This window comes from Anolis carolinensis, chromosome 4 (genome assembly GCF_035594765.1).
Source record: "Anolis carolinensis isolate JA03-04 chromosome 4, rAnoCar3.1.pri, whole genome shotgun sequence".
Lineage (NCBI taxonomy): Eukaryota > Metazoa > Chordata > Lepidosauria > Squamata > Dactyloidae > Anolis > Anolis carolinensis.
Window position 1 is genome coordinate 13,239,197 of NC_085844.1, and position 22,977 is coordinate 13,262,173.

At 39.5% G+C, this 22,977-nt stretch overlaps 1 protein-coding gene across 1 annotated transcript in view; it reads left to right on the top strand.

Annotated features, from left to right (window-relative positions):
• The first annotated feature begins 2,933 nt into the window (after positions 1-2,933).
• The window catches only part of ndrg1 (N-myc downstream regulated 1), an 88,894-nt gene continuing 68,850 nt past the window's right edge, over positions 2,934-22,977 (top strand). Inside the window, exon 1 of the mRNA XM_062980014.1 lies at positions 2,934-3,046. Coding sequence (XP_062836084.1) covers positions 3,024-3,046 — 23 coding nt within the window. The 5' untranslated portion in view covers positions 2,934-3,023. The remainder of the gene's footprint in view (positions 3,047-22,977) is intronic.

Sequence of the window (22,977 nt, forward strand, 5' to 3'; positions counted from 1 at the left end):
GATTTAGATATGCAATATTAAAAAATGCGGATAGTGTGCCCACGCAAAAACCTTAAGATTCAAAGCACCGACCTATGACTTTTCAGAAGAGTTATGTAAGTCTCGTAAGTGGCTTCAGGTCTACATTGTGTGCCAAGAGGGCTGGCTTTGGTTTCCCCAAAGTGCCCTGAAGGAGGGTGGCGAGGCCCGGAGTGGAGGAAGAAGCCCTGCTCTTTCCCCAAAGAGGTGGGGATATCTATATATATAAAAGAGTGATGGCATCAGGGCAGCGAACAAAACAACAAAACTACAGGTCCCCCAACCTCGAAATTTGACAACACAACCCATCATCCGCGGCTCTAGGTTGATACAACAAAAAGAAAAGAAAAATAAAGTCCTAATTAGAGGGAAAGGAATAATTGTTATTATCCAATTGCTGCCAGTTAGAGGGCTAAGCTCTGCCCACTTGGTCTCCTAGCAACCTACTCAGTCCAAGAGACAGGCACAGTTAGGCTTCAGGCCTCTTCCACACTGCCTATAAGATACAGATTATCTGATTTTAACTGGATTATATGGCAGTGTAGACTCAAGGCCCTTCCACATAGCTATATTACCCATTTAGAATCTTATATTATCTGCTTTGAACTGGATTATCTTGAGTCCACACTGCCAGATAATTCACTTCAGTGTGCATTTTATACAGCTGTGTAGAAGGGGCAGTTCTAGGCAGATAATATAAGATTACAAACATACAGTAGAGTCTCACTAATCTAACATAAACAGTGTCCTCTATCCTCACCACTTTCACAGTACACAAACATCCAAATGCATACTAAACATAAAGACAACCATACAACAGACATTCAATACCACCACTACCTCAACAATTTCTCAGCAACACCACCAGACAACGCCACAGCAACGCGTGGCTAGGCACATCTAGTTTTGATATAAAAGGGGATTGTTGTGAGTTGAATCAACCCTATGAGGTAGGCAAAGTTGAGAGGCAGTAATTCCAGAGTTTACCTACTACTACTACTACTACTACTACTTCAAAGGCTAGATAGGCACCTCTTGGGGTGCTTTGATTGTGTTTTTCCTGCCTGGCAGAATGGGGTTGGACTGGATGGCCTCTGGGGTCTTCCAGTGAAATAATACTGCTAAGTTTATGTTGGTTAAAATTCCCTAGAAATCAGTAGATGTGCAAATCTTTCTTAAAATTGGGGGGAAATGATGCCCTGGTTATGTTGTATAATTGAAAATAGAAATTCAAGGAAATAGCTCTCGTAGCTTTTTTTTTTTTTAATATTGTTCATAATTTTTTTTTTTAAATTCCCAAAAAACCAGTGGATGTATGAAACGTTCTGAAACTTGGGTGGGGGTAACAGCGGAAAATGTGTTCTACAATTGTAGCAAGGTTCATCTCAATAGCTCTAAAAATGAGAGCGAAAGGAGACCTGGAAGCTTCCCCACTTGAGCAATCACATAACGAATATTGAAACGTTTTTTCATTGACCGCACAGGCCTAACAAGTACTGAAGCTTAATGTTGCTTTTCCTTCTCCTTAAAATAACTCTCAACTTATCCACAAGTCACATCAAAATCCATACCTTTTGGTTTCCAAATCTGCCCTCAACTAGTACTTAATAATAATAATAACCATCCCAGGTGACAGTCGCATTGACGAAAAACAACAGGAAAAACTCAGCCGCTATCAGGACCTCAAGATTGAACTTCAAAGACTCTGGCAGAAACCAGTGCAGGTGGTCCCGGTGGTGATCGGCACACTGGGTGCCGTGCCAAAAGATCTCAGCCAGCATTTGGAAACAATAGACATTGATAAAATTATGATCCGCCAACTGCAAAAGGTCACCCTGCTGGGATCTGCGCGCATCATCTGAAAATACATCACACAGTCCTAGACACTTGGGAAGTGTTCGACTTGTGATTTTGTGAAACGAAATCCAGTTTACTGTGTCATACTATGTCATTGTGATACGAAATGCAGCATATCTTTCTAGTTTGTTGTGTCATTAATAATAATAATAATAATAATAATAATAATAATAATAATAATAATAATAATTTAGTACCAGCCTCTTCTCGTGGCTTGAGGTGGAGTACAACAGGGTTAAAACAGTGATAAAACGCAACACTATTTGAATACTTATGGCAAAATATATACAAGACCACACCAATAAAATGTATTTTGAAATTTACAAGTTAAAATTTAAGGTCGACTTATACATGAGTATATACGGAACTGAAACACACTTCTCTGGCTTCTGAAGTTTCAGCAATTATTGCCCATATATATCTTTATAGGAACAATGGGAGCTAGTGGCCCAATACAAGATTGTGAGCTTTTTCTGCAGGCCCATGGAATGGCACAACATACACAACACCAATGAAGAAAAGGAAGCGGCAGAAAAAGAGAGTGACTCCATAGACCCACCAATGTTGCCATCCTGGAAGCCTTTGCACTCCTTAAAGCTAGCAATTAAAACAATGATCCCACTGAGGAGAACATCCTGATTTGCCGCCCATTGATTCACATCTGTACAGCAATTTAATTTTCCCCCTCCCTGCCTGTGCCCTCCCCGCAAAAAAATACCAGCAACTCCCTTCCTGACCCAAATGTCTGCCATGGAACAGATGTCATCTTGTAAGCCTTCCTAAGCAGCTCCATTTTCCAATCAGAATTGTGATGAGAATTATGTTCAGAAAATAATTACAGTCTTTATGTTTTGCTTTTTTTGTTGTTGTTGTTGTTTCCAAAAGGGAGTCTTCTGAGCGTGGAAGGGGTGGGGGGAAATGGCCTTGGAGCCTGGCAAAATCGAGGTCAGTGGCTGAGCTGCTACAAATGCCACGACTTGTGCTATCCGTTGCCCTCCCCTGCTCCTCTTCCTCCTCCTCCTCCCCAAAAAAAGAGATTTAGCCGAGGCAGCTTTCTGGGACCAAAATCCATTTTTATTGCAGCCAAGGAAGAAAACTCAGGCAACTGGTTGGTCGCCAACCTTAGTGACTGGGCAAAGGAAAAATCAATGCATGCGGCATCGACAACCAGGTAATTTTAAAGAAAAAATGATGTGTGCTTTATAGCAAATTGCTGCTAATTTTACATTTTTTTCCCGACACGGTTGGTTTGAATTTCACATATTTGGGGCAAAAGGCATCCTTCTTGCTTCTTTTAACTCCCACTCTTAAGGAGGACAGGGAGCCATTCTTGTTTACCTTTACGGCAGGTTTCCTGTCACTTGAAAATACTCTTCAACAGGTAGATATCAAATCAGTGTGGCTTTCCTCTAGGACAGGCATGGGCAAACTTCATCCCGCCAGCTGTTTTGGAGTGTTAGGAAATGTGGAAGATGAAGTCCAAAACACCTGGAGGGCCGAAGTTTGCCCATGCCTGCTCTAGGATGAGTATACAGCAGCAAGAAGAAACTGTGTGATGTAAATAGTCTGTTAAAAAACTGTGCTGAGTCAATATGTATTGCTATGTCACTGGCATTAAATATTAGAATGCTTAGAGATCTCCGACTGCCGGGAGACTAGATTCATAATTATTTAAATGTTATCATTATTCCACTGCAATATTGTTTACATTTTAACCAAGCTCTTGTTCCATCTGTGCTTGCTCCCTTGACCTCATTACCTTCTTAGATGGAGAGAAGAAGAAATGTTTTTTCTCTGCAGTATATTCTCAATATGTTATGCACCCAAACCGTGCTGCATGAACATTTTTTTTGGCTACAACTTTCCCACTCTCCTTTAACATATGGGCAAAAAGAAGTTCTCACGAGTTGTCTTTTGGACTGTAGCTTCCAGAATCTCCAAGTCGGCAGGACTGAAGCAGTAACTTCTCCTGTCAAAATATTCCCTCACCTGCGTAATATCCACAGTCAGACAAGGGGCGGAGAAAGAGAAAATATACAAATGGGATTTCCATAAGTAAATAGGTCACTTGGGGGAGTGTAGACTGCACTGGCTGGAATATAAGAGGTGACACCAGGATAACCTTCAATGCAATTTTTCTGGGGTGTTTCAGCAGAAATTTATTTCAAAAAATAAAATAATCCCTGTTACTATTTTTGTAACCATGCACCCATTTTTCATAATCCCAGTTTATATGTTATACAATACAGTGGCACTCCATGTAATCATGCTGGCCACATGGCCTTGAAGGTGTCTACGGACAGCACTGGCTCTTTGGTTTAGAAATGGAGATGAGCACCAATTCCCAGAGTCGGACATGACTGGACCTAATGTCAGGGGAAAACCTTTACCTTTACTTATCAATACAATTACTTTTATGAACCTTCTCATGCGCACCTGCTCCAGTTCTGGGACTGCAAATCATGGCACTTATTTTCCAAGTAATTATGATAATTTTATTGAATCTGAACTATCCTTAAAATCTAGGGTTAAATAAATAAAATCACCCAAAACCTAGCTCAAAGAAATCTCCAGACTAGGCTTGGCCATAATTTCTAATTAACTCCTAATTAGTCCATTAATTAGCTCCTTCCCGCAGCATGCTGATCAGGAGCTGTCTAGACTGCATTTATTCTGCTCTGTTTGCCTAGCTCATCTCCTGCTCAACCTTAAAAAACACTTTGGAGCATCGTCGTCTTTTTTTTCTTTTCAAACCATCAAATCATTGGGATAAGCAGACATTCAAGAGGAAAAAACATTCCTTGCCTAAGGAATTTCTGCTTCTCTCATGGAGTGGGTGAAAAACATAGGAGTTATAACAAGAAAAATAAAGAGGCAGCCTGAACGTGGCAAAATGAAGCATTCTAGGTGATTTTGCTTTCCTTGCCAATTTGGAATTGCCAATTTCTATGCTTTGCATAGGCAAGAAATATGTCAGTGATAAGCAGGCATGCAGCCCAAGAGGTATCTCCCATAAAATATCCAAAGCCAGAATAACAGTTTCATCTGTTAGGTTTTGCTTGTTAGTTGTTATATATAGAAATAAGAGAAAGCAGAACATCTTCTGTGAAGTGTACAGTGTGCCTGTCATCCTCCCGTCCGACCAAAAACACAAGACCAGTTCTATAATGATGCCTAACAGCAATCCTATCTATATCCTGTAGGTCATAGAATTTAAGCTTCTCGAGCTGACACCTGTGGATTGAACAATTGCAGAATGCAAAACTAAAGGAGACCATCAAAAGACTTTGTTAAAATTCAATGTTTGTTTTAACAAACTTGATCAATGAAAGTGTAGAGAGGGCAGTTGGAATAGAAAGACATTTTGTGAGTGTAAAGCAAGTCATTACTATTAAAATACATATGAGTTTCAACATTCTTGCCTCTGTGGTTTAGGTTATGCTTCCCTTGTAACACTTTCATGTGTTGCTATCAGTTATTTGTAAACAGTTTTTGTTAGAGACAGTATCTGCTGCTCCAAGGTCACCTGTGAGGCTGAGCACAACTTGAAAAGGACATTGTACTCTGGTGCTTCGAAGCAATTGGTTCACCTCCAAGACTGTAGAGGATTCTGTGGTTTTTAGGCTTAGGCTTCAGAGCAATCCTTTTCATTAATTGAAGTCTGCTGCCCAAGTTGGGTGGTTAAGTTAGGGCCCATCCAGACAGGTTCAAAATATGGGACCTGTCTCCAAACAACGGCTCCAGTAAAAGAAAATTAATGCAGGGTGAACCAAGGTTTCCCTGGTTTACTCCACCTTAATCAAGATCTGGATCTTTTTGAAAGATCTGGGTCTAATGTGATTCTGGGCCTGTGGAGACGATCTGTACTATTTGCACACAATGTGAAAGAAGCCTCAAAGGATAATCAGTGAAACTTTTTCATGTTGTTCAGGACAGATGAGAAACAAAATCAAAGGGGGCAGAAAAAGGATCAGAATCCTGAATGCAACTTTTCAACAACTTCTGCGCAGGGACAAACATAATTGCTATAATCATCAGCAGAGAGAAATAGAAGACAGCAACAAAAAAATAAAAACAGAAACTTCTTCCATAGTATCTGATAAATCAAAGGTAATTTAAACCAATAGTGAGGCTGCTCTACGATAATCAGGGAACACGTTACATGACACAGTTGAAATAAGAAGTAGAATGGTGAAGTAGAATGGAAACAATATACTGAAGAACTATATAAAATAGACGAAGGAATAACAGATTCATTCTAGGAAGACCTGTTAGAAGATGAATCCACAATTTTAGAAAACAAAGTAGAAGCTGCACTCAGGGCACCTGTTAAAAATAAGTCACCAGGAAAAAATGGCTAGTAATAGAGCTGCCTCAAGTTACAAAGACAGAATCTACTCTAGCTTAACTAAATTCTGTCAACAAATATGGAAAATAAAAGACTGACACACAGATTGGCAACCCTGGATATACTTTCCAGACCACAAAAAAGGGGATTCTAGAGATTGCAGCAACCACAACATGATTGCATTAATCTTCTGTGGTAGCGAAGAGATGCTTAAAATTATATGTAAAGACCTTTACTCTATATGGAGCAAGAAATGGCAGTTGTTTAAGCTGAGTTCAGGAAAGGAAGAAGCACTAGGGATCATATTCATAGAGTCATATTGTTGGAAGTGACCACAATGGCCATCCAGTCCAATCTCTGGAAATGCAGGAAAAGCACAAAGTGTTCTCAATAAATGGCCACCAAGCATCTGTTTAAAAACTCACAGAGAAGGAAACTGCACCATACTCTAAGGCAAAAAGCTCTTTCCTTCAGGATGTTTCTCCTGGTATTAAAATGGAATATAGTTTCCTGCAGTTTGCAAATCTGTGCTGGATAATGAGTTCACTAAACAATTTCAGAATAAAACCAGCCTGTACTTTATAGCAAAGCTTTTGATTTTCTAGCTCATGAAAAGTATGGATTTTCTTAAATGTGTGTGCCACAATTTATGCCCATCCTGGTGCATAATCTTTTCTCAGGACAAGGGTCTATTTGTTTGGACAGAATATGAAGAAATGGAATATATTGCAAGTGGCATGGGTGGTTAGACAAGGCTGCATTCTATCTGTTTAACTTGTTCATGAAGCATATTATATGTAAAACTTGATTAGACTCGGAGAAAGGAGACATGAAAATTGAAGGAAAAAAACATCAACAATTTAAAATATATATATAGCACTACATTACTAGCAGAAAACAGCAAAGCCTTGGAATAAGTACTTAAAATTTTGAAGACGAAAGTGCAAAATAAGTTTACAATTGAACATTGACAAAAATAATGGTTTAATTGATTTAGATAACTTCAAAGGTGATCAAGAAAATACTGAAATACTTTTTTCAATACCTTGGCTCAGTCATTAATCAAAATTGACAGTGTAGTCAAAAATTGGAAGGCTAGGTCAGCTATGAAGGAACTAGACAAGATCATTAAATCTTAAGATAAAAATTACCACCAGATTACTTAGAAATAAATGAAAACTACTAGGGAAGCTATTCCTATAAACTGACATAAAAATTGAAGAGTAGTGGATTTAAGTTTATATCTGTGTAATTTTAATTGTTTGCTCATGGTGAAATGCATGAACGTGTAGTTGTTTATAAACTGATACCTTATTCTCCCAACTCTTGCAGATAAAAACATATTCCCAGTGGTTAAGCATGTGTCCTCAGAGGGAAACATGGGACTCTAAAGAAAGGAAGTCAAATGTCATCCCTTCCAATCTGATGATAATGTTGGTCACAGGAACTGGAAGATTTTGAGTGTTGTAGTCTAGAAAAGGAACTTTTCCCAAGTTTGCTTCTAACTAGGAGTCGTATCCATCCAGTGTGTGGCTTTGCAGAACTTCAAGAAGGAATGTTTCTTTATATGTTTTCCAACAAGCACGATATTTGAACTGCATAATTAATCCTTGGCCGCTCCAGTACATAAACAGGAGAGCAGTGTTTGGTTTGACACGATGATGGTGCTTTGTAACTGAAGCAGCCAAGTGCCTTGACCTTTTTATACAAACACTTTTACCATGGCAGAATTGAATTCCTTTCTTTAGAAACAAAGGAGAGTGAAAGAGAGTTGAAGGAGGGAAACATTGACCCCTTAGTCTTGTCTCCTTGCCTCCTTGTCTCCTCCAGGTCATGTTGTTCTTTGTCAGAACTAGTTAAGGAGTTTGTACCTTGTCAGAGACCATTTGGGGGGTCAGTCAAGACCCAGAGTGTTGAGTTGCCAAACTATATCCCCCAGCCTTCCTTACCATTGGATTTCCTGCTGAGGACTGCTGGGAGGTGCAATTCAGCAACATTTGGAGAACCACAATTAGTCTCATCCTAGTTAAATGCACGGGAAGCAAAATTATATTTCAGGAATCCACAATTTCAACCTTTGTCCCCACTTTTTGCAGTGTTGTGAAAAGTGAACAATAGGATTTGTATATTCGTAATGATTCCCAAACTTTTGTTCTCCAGTTGTTTTGTACGTCAACTCCTACAAGCCCCAGCCAGCTTGAGCAATGATCAGGAGTTCTGGGAACTGAAGTCCAAAACACCTGGAATACCACAGTTTGGCAATCACTGCTCTTATAGAAAGTCAGTTCAAATTATCATGCAATTGTTGTCTTCTCCATGTTTGCTCCTAGCTAATGGCAAGGCTGAGTTTCCTTGAGCTGCAGCCCCCAGTATTTATTTATTTACAGCATTTATATTCCGCCCTTCTCACCCCGAAGGGGACTCAGGGCGAATCACATTACACATATAGGCAAACATTCCATGCCTTTTAACATAGAACAAAGACAAGACAAACATAGGCTCCGAGCGGGCCTCGAACTCATGACCTCCTGGTCAGAGTGATTCATTGCAGTGATTCATTGCAGCTGCTCTCCAGCCTGTGCCACAGCCCAGTACTTCTCTCTGTGGCTATGCTGACTAGGGATGTTTGGATTTGCAATGCAAGAATATCTGAAGGGCCAAAGAATTCCCAACCTTACTATAACCCTTCAACCCCATTGCACTTCAACCTTAGCCCTGATCATCATAGCAATTATCAAGGGATTGTAAGAATTATCCTCCAAAAATATTTGCAGGGCTAAGTATTTCTGCTAACCCTGGGCTATAGAAACACATTGTAAAATTATCCCAGTGCAAACATACTCCATGCCTTATTCCTAGCCACTGACTGTTTGCCTAGAATCACTTGTTAATGAGTCCCTTTGAGGAGAGAGGGTGGGTTATAAATATAATAATAATAATAATAATAATAATAATAATAATAATAATAATAATAATATCATGTGATTGTTACCAGTAGTGAGCTCTGGTTATGCTACAAGAGCATGGTATGAAAGGCTAGGCCCCTGGCCATTAAACATCAGTCACAATTTCCATCTTCTCCAAGTGCCCTAATTTGGCAGAGAGGAGCTTGATTAATCCTTTGTCATCTCACTTGTTCAGCTGCATTTCAAATGTTTCTCTCTCCTCTTCCTGCTTTCTCCCTTTGTTTTCATCTTACTATAATTGGTGCAAAGGGAGTTCAAAGTGCAAAGGTAGTTTGTATTCAGAAGGAGAAAGGATTGGGTGGAAGCTTTCCCTTCTTAGCAGACTCATGCAAAATACATTGCCTCTCCTAGCATATGTGTTGTTGATCATTAATGTCTGCCATCTCAGCCACATTTAAAATTCCTTAGTCATGTATGTCTCAAAAAAAAAATAACATTTGTTCACATAATGTTCAAAGCTGCACTCTCACTGTGAGATTCCAACCCATCATCATCATCGGGGCTGAAGGAGAAAAGACCCGAGAACCTAATTGGTGGGTTTCTGTGGATGTATCTGTACTGTACAATGAATGCAATTTCACTTCACTTGAAGTGCCATGTCTCAATGCTATGGAATCCTGGGATGTGCAGTTTGATGGGTCAGCAGCACCCTTAGGCTTAGAAGACTAAAGCCCTTTTCAAACTATAGATCCAATGGTTGTATAGCATTGAGTCATGGCAATTCAAGTGGTGTCAGACTGCATTGATTCTACAGTGGAAACAAAGCTTTCCTAAGCTTGCAGCATGTAGCTTGGAGCTCTTTCAACTGTCCCCTTACAAGTTCTTGCAAGGATGTGGAAGGAGGCATCAGTGCCCTTCTTGGATTGTTAAAGCTTGTCTGTGTCTGTTGATATAGCAGGTGTCATATAGTTTCCTTGCTATATTTGCACTGGAGAGATCACAAAAGCACACTCCCAAGCTTTGCATATTCTGCACAATTAATTACGTAATTAGATGGGCTGTTCCATAAAAGCTTTGTAATGTTTTTAGGACAGCCAGTATGGTGCAATGGTTTGAATGTTGTACTACCATTCTGGAAACCAGGTTCTGAATCCTCATTCAGACTTGGAAACTCTCTGGGTGACCTTGGCCAAGTTGCATGCTGTCAAACTCACAAGGAGGGCAATGGCAAACCCTTTCTGAACAAATCTTGCCAATAAAACCCCATGATATGGTCATCATAAGACAGAAACAAGTTGAAGGCACAAAACAACATTTACAGGTGACCCTTTCTGTTATGCAAGCTTGCAAAAACTGGGGTTGAATTCTTGACCCACGAGGGCAATCAATAGCCCTCGTGGATCTGTTCCAGGTTGGAATTCCACCACGGCCATGAAAGTAGTTGAAATCTTTACCAGATAAGCCTGAGACAAAGTAAACATGGGCTAGAAATGATTAGCTTGCTTAATCCCATTTTTCAACCACAACAATGTCTTTTATTTGGAAATTGTTCCAACACCCCTAGACCTCAAGTGTGTGACTGCAATTAACTTTTATGGTATGGCACTTTGATCCCTGTTCCCTTCCCCCATGCCGCCTTTTCTAAAGGAAAAGATTGCCTATAAAATGAGGTTACTCTTTAAGCTTTTTGACTTGGTTGCCAAATGAAAGCTAGGTGCACATGAGAGAGACAAGCCAGTCAACAAGAACCAACACTACTTGCAATTCTTGTCTTTCTTTACATGGCTATAAAACTCATTATACTCAATGAAATTTAAAAGCTAGTGTAGAGTATTGGACTATGACTCTAGAGACCAGGGTTCAAACCTCCCCTTGGTCAAAGCCCAATGCTCAAATCACTATACCGTGCTGGCCTTCTACACCATGTTGAATTACCTTGGGCAAGTCAGATACTCTGAGCCCCATAAAATTCTGTGATGATGTTGCTTTAGGCAGTGATGTCAAACTTGTGACCCTCGAGGTGTTTTGGACCTCAGCTACCAGAGTTCCTGGCAATTGGACAAGCTGGCTAGTCCTTCTGGGAGTTGGAGGCCCAAACATCTGGATGACCACAACTTCAACATCCCTGGCTGGCTTGGAGCAAAAGCAAAAGCAACACAGGCACAATCTATCCTTCTTTCCCACACTGTTTCCTGCATTGTGGACGAAAAGAGAGATGAGGTTGTTGTCCAATCTAAACAGTGTATTGGTCTTAATTGGACCTGATCCTACTATCCAGACTAGTCTGAAGCTAAAGAATATGCCAGAATTTCTTGCATGCTCCAGAGTATCTCCTGACTTTGCTGAAAGTGGGGCGAAGTCAGTTGAACCCCAAAATCCATGATACTCGCCAGAAGTTGATGAACACCACAGACAAACAACCAGCAGTGAATTTGAAATGAATCTGTGTTTTCTTTCCCATGTCAACAGTTGTAATGGGGCTACTTGAGTTTTCACTGCATCCCTCAGCAACCAAGCCCTAAAATACAGGGTGTTTGAAAAAGAACTCCCTAGTTTTAAGTATAAATACATTAAAACTATGGAGTTCTTTTTCAAACACCCTGTAAATGTGCTCAGAATTAGGTTCTATTGCATTCAGCAGGTAAGATATGTCAATAGACCACAGGAGGAAGATGTGGCATTTGCTATTTCAGAATACAGGTTAAGGAACCAATGAAAAAAATGTCAAGTGGGCAAACAATACACTTAAAGTCTTTTGGAATCCAATGGGGGTAGTGCTATCATTAGGCGGAGTGGGATGGCAATTCACAGATGAGCACCTGAAATGATCTGTTCAAGAACTAAATTATATGGAAGACATGACTTGTCTTCTCTAGCCTGAAAAGCAGCCTGCTACATTTGTAAGGAGGACACAATGCCACCCTGAGTATTCAAAGGAACCTCCTTCCCACAAAAAGATTTAATTCCCAGTATGATTTGTACATGGAATTTTGAGGAAGCCTCTTCAGTATCCCCAGGCAGCAAAGAGGCCATTTCTGAAAATCAGGATGTCAAAGGGCTTGTCTACACTGGCTCTATACCTCAGTTTTGATCAGAAGTTGCTCCTGGATATCCAGAAGATGTTGAGAAATGCCTAGTTGGTAACAAAATAAAACTGGTGGACCTGGTTTTACCCCGAGATAAGAGAAATCAGGGAATGCTCCAGAGTTTTGGTGAAACTCCCAAGCAGCTTGGCACTCTGGGGTGGGGTGGACAATTGTGTCATTTGTGTCATCCACACAGCCAGGTGTTGCTATCCCCTTTCGCTAGACACCACAGTACAGAGGAATGCGATGGATTGGGGTCACATCATTCCTTTCATGTTTCCCGCTCTTTTCCTTGGCCATGTGGGTATTATTGCTGATGTCAACAAAGATGCCCATCTGTGGCAGGGAATTTTGGAGCTCTCCACCAGCCACTGCAGAAGCAAACACAACAGATCATATAAAGGGTGACCATTCAGTGAGGCCAACCCAGGTTTGGCTCAGCTGAATAGTCTAGACTTTGCACTGGCTGCTCTTGTAGCTCAGAGGCAGAGCATGTAAACAACTCCACTAAATCTGGAGCCAGTCTGAAATTGCAATACTCCCGACCAGCCCCAGATTATGGTTTGCATGTAGCTGAGTCCAGAGGAACCATTCCTCTTTCTGGACAGTTCTTTTTTTTTTTTCTCAGAGGATGAATGTGTGTTATTTATAAGTCATGTTTTCTTGCAGGATCTGGGTTTCATAACAACATAAATTACCTTGCTACATTAGAAGGCAGAACCAGGGCAGAGGTCGCTATAGTCTTATAAACACTATTGAACTAATTGGCCAGTTTATGTCAATATTTGAGGATCTGTGTCATGTGAAAACTTTGTTGAAGATTCTGTATGTTTTCAAGGGTTTCCACTCCCTTATTGGCACATATAAATGTGTTTCAGAGGCTTTTGCTTAGTCTTCTGTCTTTCTGAAATGTCTTCAGACATTTACATTTCAAAAATAATATCTTCAGCATCTTATTTTAGCTACTTTCCCTTCGTTTTTGTGCAGCTGTTCTGATACTCTTGAGCCTTGTTTACATGCTTCTGGAGTCTTGTAAAGCTGAGCAAAGGGATAATGGAGAAAGTTTTGCATTTGCCCGTGTTAGCTGAATGTAAAATATTTGACAAAATTGAAGGTATATTCCATTGTTTCTATTGAGACATAGCTGGAGGGATCCTAACTATCAACTCCTTTCCCAAGGGATTATTTAAATTGGGGGCACGGATAGGTGACACCTTTCAAAAGACATTTTGATACATGTATTTGATACAGTTTATACAATTTATACTTTTCAGGACTTTTCAGTACATAAAAGATACAAGTTATACAGAAATCATCAAATTGATACATTAAAGGGGTTAAATATGATAGAGTTTGTAGGGCACAGTTGCTGTTATATCCATTCCGGAACCCCTAGCATTTGGCATTTTGCAACTCTGGGTCTGACGAAAATGTTTTGAAAAAAAGAAGAAAAAAGTTATATTATTTGTTTGAAGTTTCTTGATGTACTATAAATCCTTTTTGTGGAGGGGTTGCCATGGCTTGACAACATTCTGATCATATAATGCAGTCAAAACTGGTAGTGTAGATGAGGCCTGAGTTCAATCCACAAAAGTAGTTTGTACTCAATGAACTTGGGAGGAGGAAGAAAGAAGAAAGAGACAAAATCCTTCCCAGTAGGCTCAGGCAAAAGCAAGCTGCTGTAATCTGTCCTTCCTCATTAATAATCTTTGCCATCTTGTCCACACTATGATGTTGCTTGGTCAGTTGTATCCCCATTTTCATTGCTGAAATATTGGAAGGACTGTCATTTATTTGACACCTTTCTTCCAGCATGGGACCCAAGGCCACTAACAAAGGCTAACACTGGGAGGCTAAAAACAAACAAATGCCAGGAAATTCAAAAAGTTGAAACACAATAAACACTACTGGCATTTTAAAATTACAAAAGCAGCATAGCAATAATCCAGACTAGATGTAATGGAAGTATGTGTCACCATAGCCACATCTGATTTTGGTTATTTCAAACATGCCTTTCACCTTGCAGAGGACCCAAAGTCCTTTTACTTCTTTAGGAATAAGCGCAGGTGACCTATCTTAACTGTGTAAATGCACACCTGGCTACTCCAAAACCTGGGCATCAATACTTGGGTTGAGGAGTACACCAAAGTTACATGCTTGCAATATTAAAGGGAGTCTATCTCCACCCAGAACAAGCTGAATCCCTATTCCCTTATCAACCTTTCAGCAGACCAGAACCACCTCTGCCTTCCAGATTAAACTTCAACTTGTTCTCATTTCATCAAGTCCATTAATGAATGATAGATACTTATTTAGTACAAAAATAACCTCCTTGAAATTTGATGGAAAGTAGAGGCGGAGTTGAGTGTTGTCAACATATTGGTGATATTGGACTCCAAAACTTCAGATAACTTCAGAATTTTATATTTGTGTGCAACAGTATGGAGGACAAGACAGAGCCCAGAGAAACCTAACAGGTAAATGCCTGGTGCCCATAAACACCATCGTCTTAAGTTCACCTCACCATGAATGACTGTAGCCACTGTAAAACAGTGCCTCCAGTTCTCATCTCAGTAAGATATTTCCCATAAAAACCATGGTCAATGGAATTGATAGTTACTGAAAAGTCCAGCAGGACTAATACAACCAATTCATCTGCCACTTACATGGGTCATCCATCAAGGTGACTGAGGTTTCCTCTATTCTATAGCCAGACCTGAAGCCAGTTTGAAATGGATCATTGAATCCCTAAATCCTTGGAACAGGAAGACTACTACATTCTCGTGAACCTTGTTCAGGAAAGAGATTGAAGATTGACCTGTAATTCTCTAATATGGTGCAGTTATGAAGGGTGTTTTCAGTAACATCCTCATCATAGCCTCATTTCAGCAGAATAGAAAGCTACATAACGACAGTAGAGTCTTGCTTATCCAACCTTCACTTATCTAAAGTTCTGGATTATCCAGTGCAGTTTGCCTTTTAGTAGTCAATGTTTTTGTAGTCGATTTTTCAATACATTGTGAAGTTTTGGTGCTAAATTCGTAAATACAGTAATTACTACATAATGTTACCGTGTATTGAACTGCTTTTTCTGTCCATTTGTTGTAAAAACATGATATTTTGGTGCTTAATTTGTAAAATCATAACGCAATTTGACGTTGAATAGGCTTTTCCTTAATCCCTCCTTATTATCCAACATTTTCACTTATCCAACATTCTGCCAGCCCGTTTATGTGGGATAAGTGCGACTCTACTGTATAAGGATTCATTGTTGCTGTTATTCATTCAGCCATTCTGGATATTTTTAAAGACCAGGAAGTAAAAAGGTCCAATGCTGGCATGTGTGAAGGCACTCATCTCTCCAAGGATCTTGTCCACATCCTCCAGCTGCACAAACTGAAACATATCCAATAATGCAAAACAAGAAGCAGCCAAAGTTGAACACTGGACCTATATCAACTACGGAATCAAAATCAAATCAGATCTGTCTTCACACCGGGGTGTCAAGCCGTCAGTGTTCTCTTTTTGTGCAGAGTGGAGAAAACCCTTGAGCAGCCAAGGGTTTCCAATGGGAAGACTTACTGTAATTTCATAATTTATATTACATTTTAAATTATTTTACACCTTTTGAAATATATGCTATTTTAATTTGACATTCGACATTGTTTCATTGTGTTTTAACTTTGGCTCATTTTAACCTTGTTTGGTCCCACCTTGTGTACCAAGACAGGAGTAAAGCAGAAAGTAAATAAATGGAATACAAGTGATATGTTTTTCCTAAAATAGACTGCACAGTTGCTGAACTTGCTTCAGATTATCAGACAGCAATTGTTTTAATCAAAGTTTGAGCATTCCACTAGGACTCTGGAGACCAGAGTTCACGTTTTCTTTCAGCCATTGAGCGACTTTGAGCAAGTCACTCTCCCTCAGCCTCAGAAGAAGGCAAAGGCAAACTCTCTTTGACTAAATCTTACCTGGAAAACCAATAATAGGTTCACCTTAAGTCTAGCATGAGTTTGAAATGACTTGAAGGTACACAGCAGGCTTGTGCATTTCCTACAAGCTGAGAAACATGTTTTTCACCATTTCTCCCCACATATTCTTCCCAACCCAAGTCCTTTCCTTTCAGTTTTGAGTTAATTTAGTGTTTGACCTGGATAAAAAAGTCAGAAAATTCCTGGCTTTACAAAATGATCAGATTCTTGGAAGCACTGCAGTGCAAGAGAATTTGTTCTGGCCAGTTCTGGATTTTAGAGTGGACTTTGGCTCACAGTGTATTTTGCACCTAATGGTCTTCTTTGAGACAAATTCTTTGTACATACAAAGGTCTTGGTTTGCCTTTGGAGGGAAGGAAACAGTCCTTTGGCAATAGTAAATGTGGACAACATCACTTGCTGTATGGTCTTGCAGGTGAAGAGTTTTCTCTGTGTTTGTTTTCTTCTTGGCATTAAAAAGCTGACCTAGCAACTTGAAGCTGGGATCGTTATGTTTTATATGTTCCCTTCTTTGACAGAAGATAAATGAGAACATATTGCCATGAAGGTAACAGCACTTTCATTGGGATCATATAGGACTTTATAGGCTCCTCTCTTTTTTTTGCTCCTCAAATATTAACAAAATCAGACAATCCTTTTCTACTTACATTCCAATCATTGTTGTTCCTAGATTTTACAGTTCCTTGAAAGTTTAGAAATCTGCATATTTGAAAGAAGGTGATAATATGGCTTGCTAGCTTGTTTTAGAAATCTGGAGGTGATATGTATCTCATTTTGTAAATTGTACATATTTTCCATTATGTAAACATAGTACGGTGCAGTGAAAAGCAGGTTAGGTGGGAAGTGGACCAGACCAGGAAGTGTCAGCATGTCCACAGGCCAGTTTTCTTCCTTTGAAGACCTTTCCATGACCAAATAAACTTCCCGAAATACAGAAACAAACTAGCAACAACAAAAACAAAAACAAAAAAACCCTCAAAAGTGGCTAGTTTTGAAAAACTGATACATTGCTTCACCTGTAGTCAAAGAATCATAGAGTTTGAAGATGCTCCATGAGCCATCAGGTACAACTCCAACTGGTTAGTGAAAGATCCCCTGTTAGATCAGTGGTTCTCAACCTGCTAGTCCCCAAATGTTATGGCCTTCAACTCCCAGAAATGCTGACAGCTGGTAAACTCCTGAGATTTCTGGGAGTTGTAGGCCAAACCACCTAGGGACCCTCAAGTTGTGTTAGATCATTCTTAACAGCTAGCTGTCAGTCTCTCTCTGAAAACATCCAGAGAAGGAAACTCCATCATCTCTCTAAATCAGTGTTTCTCAAACTGTGTTTCTCCAATGTGTTTTGTATTTCAGATCACACAATTTCTAATAGCTGGTAAACTGTCTGGGATTTGTGGGAGCTGAAGTCCAAAACACCGGGAGAAGCATGATTTGAGAAACACTGCTTTAAGTAATTGGTTTCATTGCTTTCAGCTCTCACTGTCAAGAAGTTTCTTCTAGTGTTTAATCAAAATCTATACTCCTGTCCTCTGGGACAGCACATAATATATCTACAGTAGAGTCTCACTTATCCAAGCTTCACTTATCCAATGTTCTGTTATCCAACGCAGTCTGCCTTTTAGTAGTCATTGTTTTTGTAGTAAATGTTGCAATGTTTTGGTGCTAAATTTGTAAATACAGTAATTACTACATAACGTTACTGTGTATTGAACTGCTTTTTCTCTCAATTTCTTGTAAAACATGATGTTTTGGTGCTTAATTTGGAAAATCATAATGTAATTTTATGGTTAATAGGCTTTTTTCTTAATCCCTCCTTATTATCCAAGATTTTCGCTTATCCAATGTTCTGCCGGCCCGTTTATGTTGGATAAGTGAGACTCTACTGTACTACTTGTTTCTTTTGAAATGGGTGAAGAATTGTTTACCTATTCTTAAAGTACAGTTGTAATGTGACAGAGTGTTGCTTGTAGGCTTTACAAGGCAAGATATGTGATTAAGGATTAAATACTATACATGTTAAGCTGTGAGTAAGTACCAATGAGTTAAATGAGTCTTTCATGCAGTGTCTAGTGCAGGAGTCCTTAAATGTGCTAAGCAGTCCTTCAGACTGTTAGGGGACCGGACTACAGCTTGACAAAAACATGAACCAATTCCTATGCAAACTGCACATATCTTATTTGTGGTGCAAAACAAATATATGAAAAAACAATACAATACTTAAAATGAAGATCAATTTTAACCAACAGAAACTTCCAAGTATTTCAATGGGAAATGTGGTCCTGCTTTTGGCCAAATTTAATTAGGATTGTTATTGTTTTGTGCCTTCAAGTCATTTCAGATGTAGGGTGACTCTTAAGTCTAAAGTTTAGGATGGGAGGGGGGTAAATGACCTTTGAGGATTGCATCTGGTCCATGGGCCTTAGTTTGGGGACCCCTGCACTGAAGCATGCACATATGCACACATGAACACATTATTTTATCTATCAGTGAGCATGTGTCTTCAAGTTACCTGACCACATGAATTTCATAAGGTTTTCTGAAGCAGTGTTTCTCAAACTGTGCTCCTCCAGATGTTTAGGTCTTCAGCTCCCAGATATCTCAGCCAGCTTACCAACCGTAAGGAATTTTGGGAGCTGAAGTTCAAAACATCTGGAGGAGCACAGTTTTAGAAACTCTGTTCTGACTCAATGAATCACTCTTACTGCTGCCATCAGAAGCTTCTACTCTGCTGAACTGCTGCTACTGCTGTTGTTGAAGGTTTACCTTTTTTTAATGCTTTTTTTCCTTTTGGAAATTACCCCACATCAGAGAAAGCTGCTATATCACATCCGTTCATACAGAGACCCAGCCTTTTAAAATCACAACCAACTGATCTTCATCATATAATTGAGAAATTTAAACAAATTATTGGATTTCTTTCTGTTTTGTATCCCCCTGCTACACCTTAAAATTAGATGTCTCCCCTTTGATTTCCACTTTAATGTGTGGTCCTGATCTTTGAGAAGGAATGTCTATAAAACTCCTATTAAGATGCTTTGGGTTGGAAGTTATGAGATGTTTATTTCCTCCAAACTCTCCCAGGCCCCGTTGTTGGATCAGATCCACACTGCAAATTACTCACCGTAGCTTGGCTTCCAATGCAACAAAAATGAGTCAGTTCCTCCTTACAGATGTCACCATGAAATGTCTATTGTCAGGCTATTAATTCCAGATTCTTTTGAGCAATTTGTACAGTACTCATTAGAGACTTGTATAGTTGCACCTGAAAAAACGCCTCTTATCCTTTTTTAAAAAAATCATTGCAATTCTTTTATGTAAGATTGACAGCAGTGTAGAGAGAGATGGAATGGGAAAAATAACTTTCCCAGCTTATCCCAACTTCACTAATTTACAAGAGAAATTAGATAGCTTAATCATAGGATGGAGTTACACTCCCCCTGAAGACACAGGTTCGCAGCTTGGGAGTCTTCTGGATTTGTCACTGAGCCTGGAACCCCAGGCCTCGTCGGTGGCCAGGGGTGCTTTCACACAATCACAACTTGTGTGCCAGCTGTGCCCATACCTTGAGAAGCCAGGCTTGGCCAGGTGGTCTATGCTCTTGTCACATCTTGAATAGACTACTGCAATGCACTCCACATCGGATTGCCATTGAAGACTGTTCAGAAGCTTCAAGTAGTCCAACAAGTGGCAGCTAGATTGCTCACTGGAGCGATGTACAGGAAGCATACAACCCCCCTGCTACGTCACCTCCATTGGCTGACAGTCTGCTACCGAGCACAATTCAAAGTGCTGGTTTTAGCCTATAAAGCCTGAAACTGCTTTGGCCCAACTTACCTGTCCGAACGCATCTCTCCCAATTAACCAGCTAGGGCATTAAGATCTGCCAGGGAGGCCCTGCTCTTGGTCTCACCCCCATCGCAAGTGTGACTGGTGGGGACGAGAGACAGGGTCTTCTCAGTGGTGGCCCCTCAGCTATGGAACTCCCTCTCCAATGATATTAGATTGGCCCCGTCCCTTCTGATTTTCAGGAAGAAAGTTAAGTCCTTGCTCTGGAATCAGGCTTTCGTGGAATGGGGCAATAGTGCAACATGGAACTGACACGAATACAGCAACAACCACATATTTAGAACAATTTTAATCAGTTTTAACAGCTTTATTGTATTTATATGTGTCATCTGTTTATTGTTTGATGTATTTATACACTGTGTTTTTACAATGTGGCACCGAAGTGTCCAATTTGTAAGCTTCTCTGAGTCCCCTTTGGGGTGAGAAGGGCAGGGTAAAAGTATAGTAAATAAATAAAGGAATAGTCATCTTTCTAGCAGAAAATGCAAGTGTTCTGGGCCAACCCAAAGTGATCCAAATGTGACGTCTCACCAAGAAGGAAGTATTATAGGAGAATTGGTAATATTTTAATAGTCGCCCATCCTTGGTCTGAATAGATGCCTACTTGACTATTCAGCAAATTTAGTCCAGTTTCTCTTTTCTCCTCTCTCTGTTTTTTTACTTTCTTTTGTTCCTGCACTAAAAGTTTGTTATGAAGATAATAGCCAAAGGAAAATAACCATGCTCACATTGAGTTTTTTGGGGGAGAATATTTGCAATGGATCACGAGAAAATGCCCGTGAGAATACAGTGCCGAAGGTTGCATTTTTCTCCACCCAGAGGGTTTGAGTAACAAGGTTTGCTCCAGGAGACTGTTCCAAAAAGAAAAAAAAAATGGATATTCTGGAAAGCTTATTAATGAAAAGATAAGCTTTACAAAAGACCCCGGACCTTTGAAAAGACCGTGCTGTGTTGTACAGGTGTGTGTTTTCAGGGCAGTTCTGCTTCCTGAAATAAAATCTGTCCTTTGGGAAGTGAATTCTCCCAGCACCAAACAAGTGTTCAGAACCTGAAATAATAATGAGGCTTTCACAATGCTGGATTTTACGGCTCGCTTGCTTCCATGTTAGTACACAGCTGGAGTAAAGTATTGATCTCCTGTAATTGCAAGTGGACATTGAATTAGAGGCCAAGCCTGGCTGAAGAAGCCAAGATTCCAACAGACTTTCTCTTGTAGAGTTTTTGAGACACAACAAAGAGGCTGTTATCTAAAAATATATAATAAAACTAATGAAAAATAAGTATTTCTTTGAACAAAGCATCTTTTTTTATTGGCAACCGTTGGAACAGGAGTGATAAACAGCATCTAGTAGCACTTATACAATTCCTAGGGTCTGAACATAGAAAACAGAGAACAGTAGGCAAGTGCAGTGGATCCAGCAGTTAATTCTCCGTGAGCTTCATGGACTGCCAAATATGCCACGTATCCTAAATAGAAATAAAAAGAAGTCCAAAGTTTATTTTGATTTTTTGTTTAATGTGTAACTATGTAAACTATTAAAAAAGAAAACTGCCATCACTATGAGCTTTCAGAAGAAATATTGTATATACTCAAATATAAGCCTAGTTTTTCAGCCCTTTTTTTAAGACTGAAAAAGCCCCCCCCCCCCGGCTTATACTTGGGTGAGGGTCCTGGTTGGCTTATATTTGGGTCAGCTTATACTCAAGAATATATGGTATATTTATTATTTTTCTCTATTATTACATTTATTATACTCTATTATTATTATTATTATTATTATTATCATTATTATTATTATTATTATTATTACATTTATTATTTCATTCTGATCTTATTATTATTACATTTATTATTTTACTCTATTATTACTTGTATTATTTTCCTGTATTATTTATTATTATTATTATTATTATTTTATTCTATTATTATTAAAAGGATACATAAGCACATTTACATTGAAGAAGATGAGAATAATGATTTGATCAGAGATGGACAGTCTTATCTTAAATTTGAGCTTTATGTAAATATTCAAAAACATTTAACCTACTGATGCCTCAATTAATGTAATTTTATTGGTATCTATTTTTATTTCTGAAATTTACCACCCTCGGCTTATACTGGAATCAATGTTTTCCCAGTTTTTTTGTGGTAAAATTAGGCGCCTCGGCTTATATTCAGGTCATCTTATACTCGAATATATATGGTAATTTGTTTCCCCTTTTTGCCAGAAAAAAAAGGCAGTCTGGGGAATCTACAAAAGTCAAGATCAACAAAATCAGCTATTGGGTTGCTGTGAGTTTTCCGGACTGTCTAGCCATGTTCCAGAAGCATTCTCTCCTGACGTTTCGCCCACAGGCATCCTCAGAGGTTGTGAGGTCTGTTGAAAACTAGGCAAGCAGGGTTTCTATATCTGTGCCACGTTCAGAGTGGGAGAAAGAACTTCCCTCAGGAAGGAAGCAGCCAGGCTTTGAAGCTGCAAGGCCATTCAATGCTTATCAAGGTGGCCAATTGCAACATTCACACTTGGCTCAAACAGACAAGAATTCTTTCTCCCACCCTGGATATTCCACAGATATATAAACCCCACTTGCTTAGTTTCCAACAGACCTCACAACCTCTGAGAATGCCTGCCATAGATGTGGGTGAAACATCATGAGAGAATCCTTCTGGAAAATGTCCAGTCCTGGAAAACTCACAGCAACCCAGTGATTCTGGCCATGAAAGCCTTCAACAACAAAACCAGCTATTGCTAAAGTATGCTCATTTGGCAGGGACAGCCCATGTCACTCATCTGCCATCCTGGTTGCAATGCCATCTCAGGCCCCATCTACATTGCCATATAAAATCCAGATGATCTGCTTGGAACTGAATTATATGGCAGTGTAGATTCAAATAATCCAATTCAAAGCAGATAATCAGG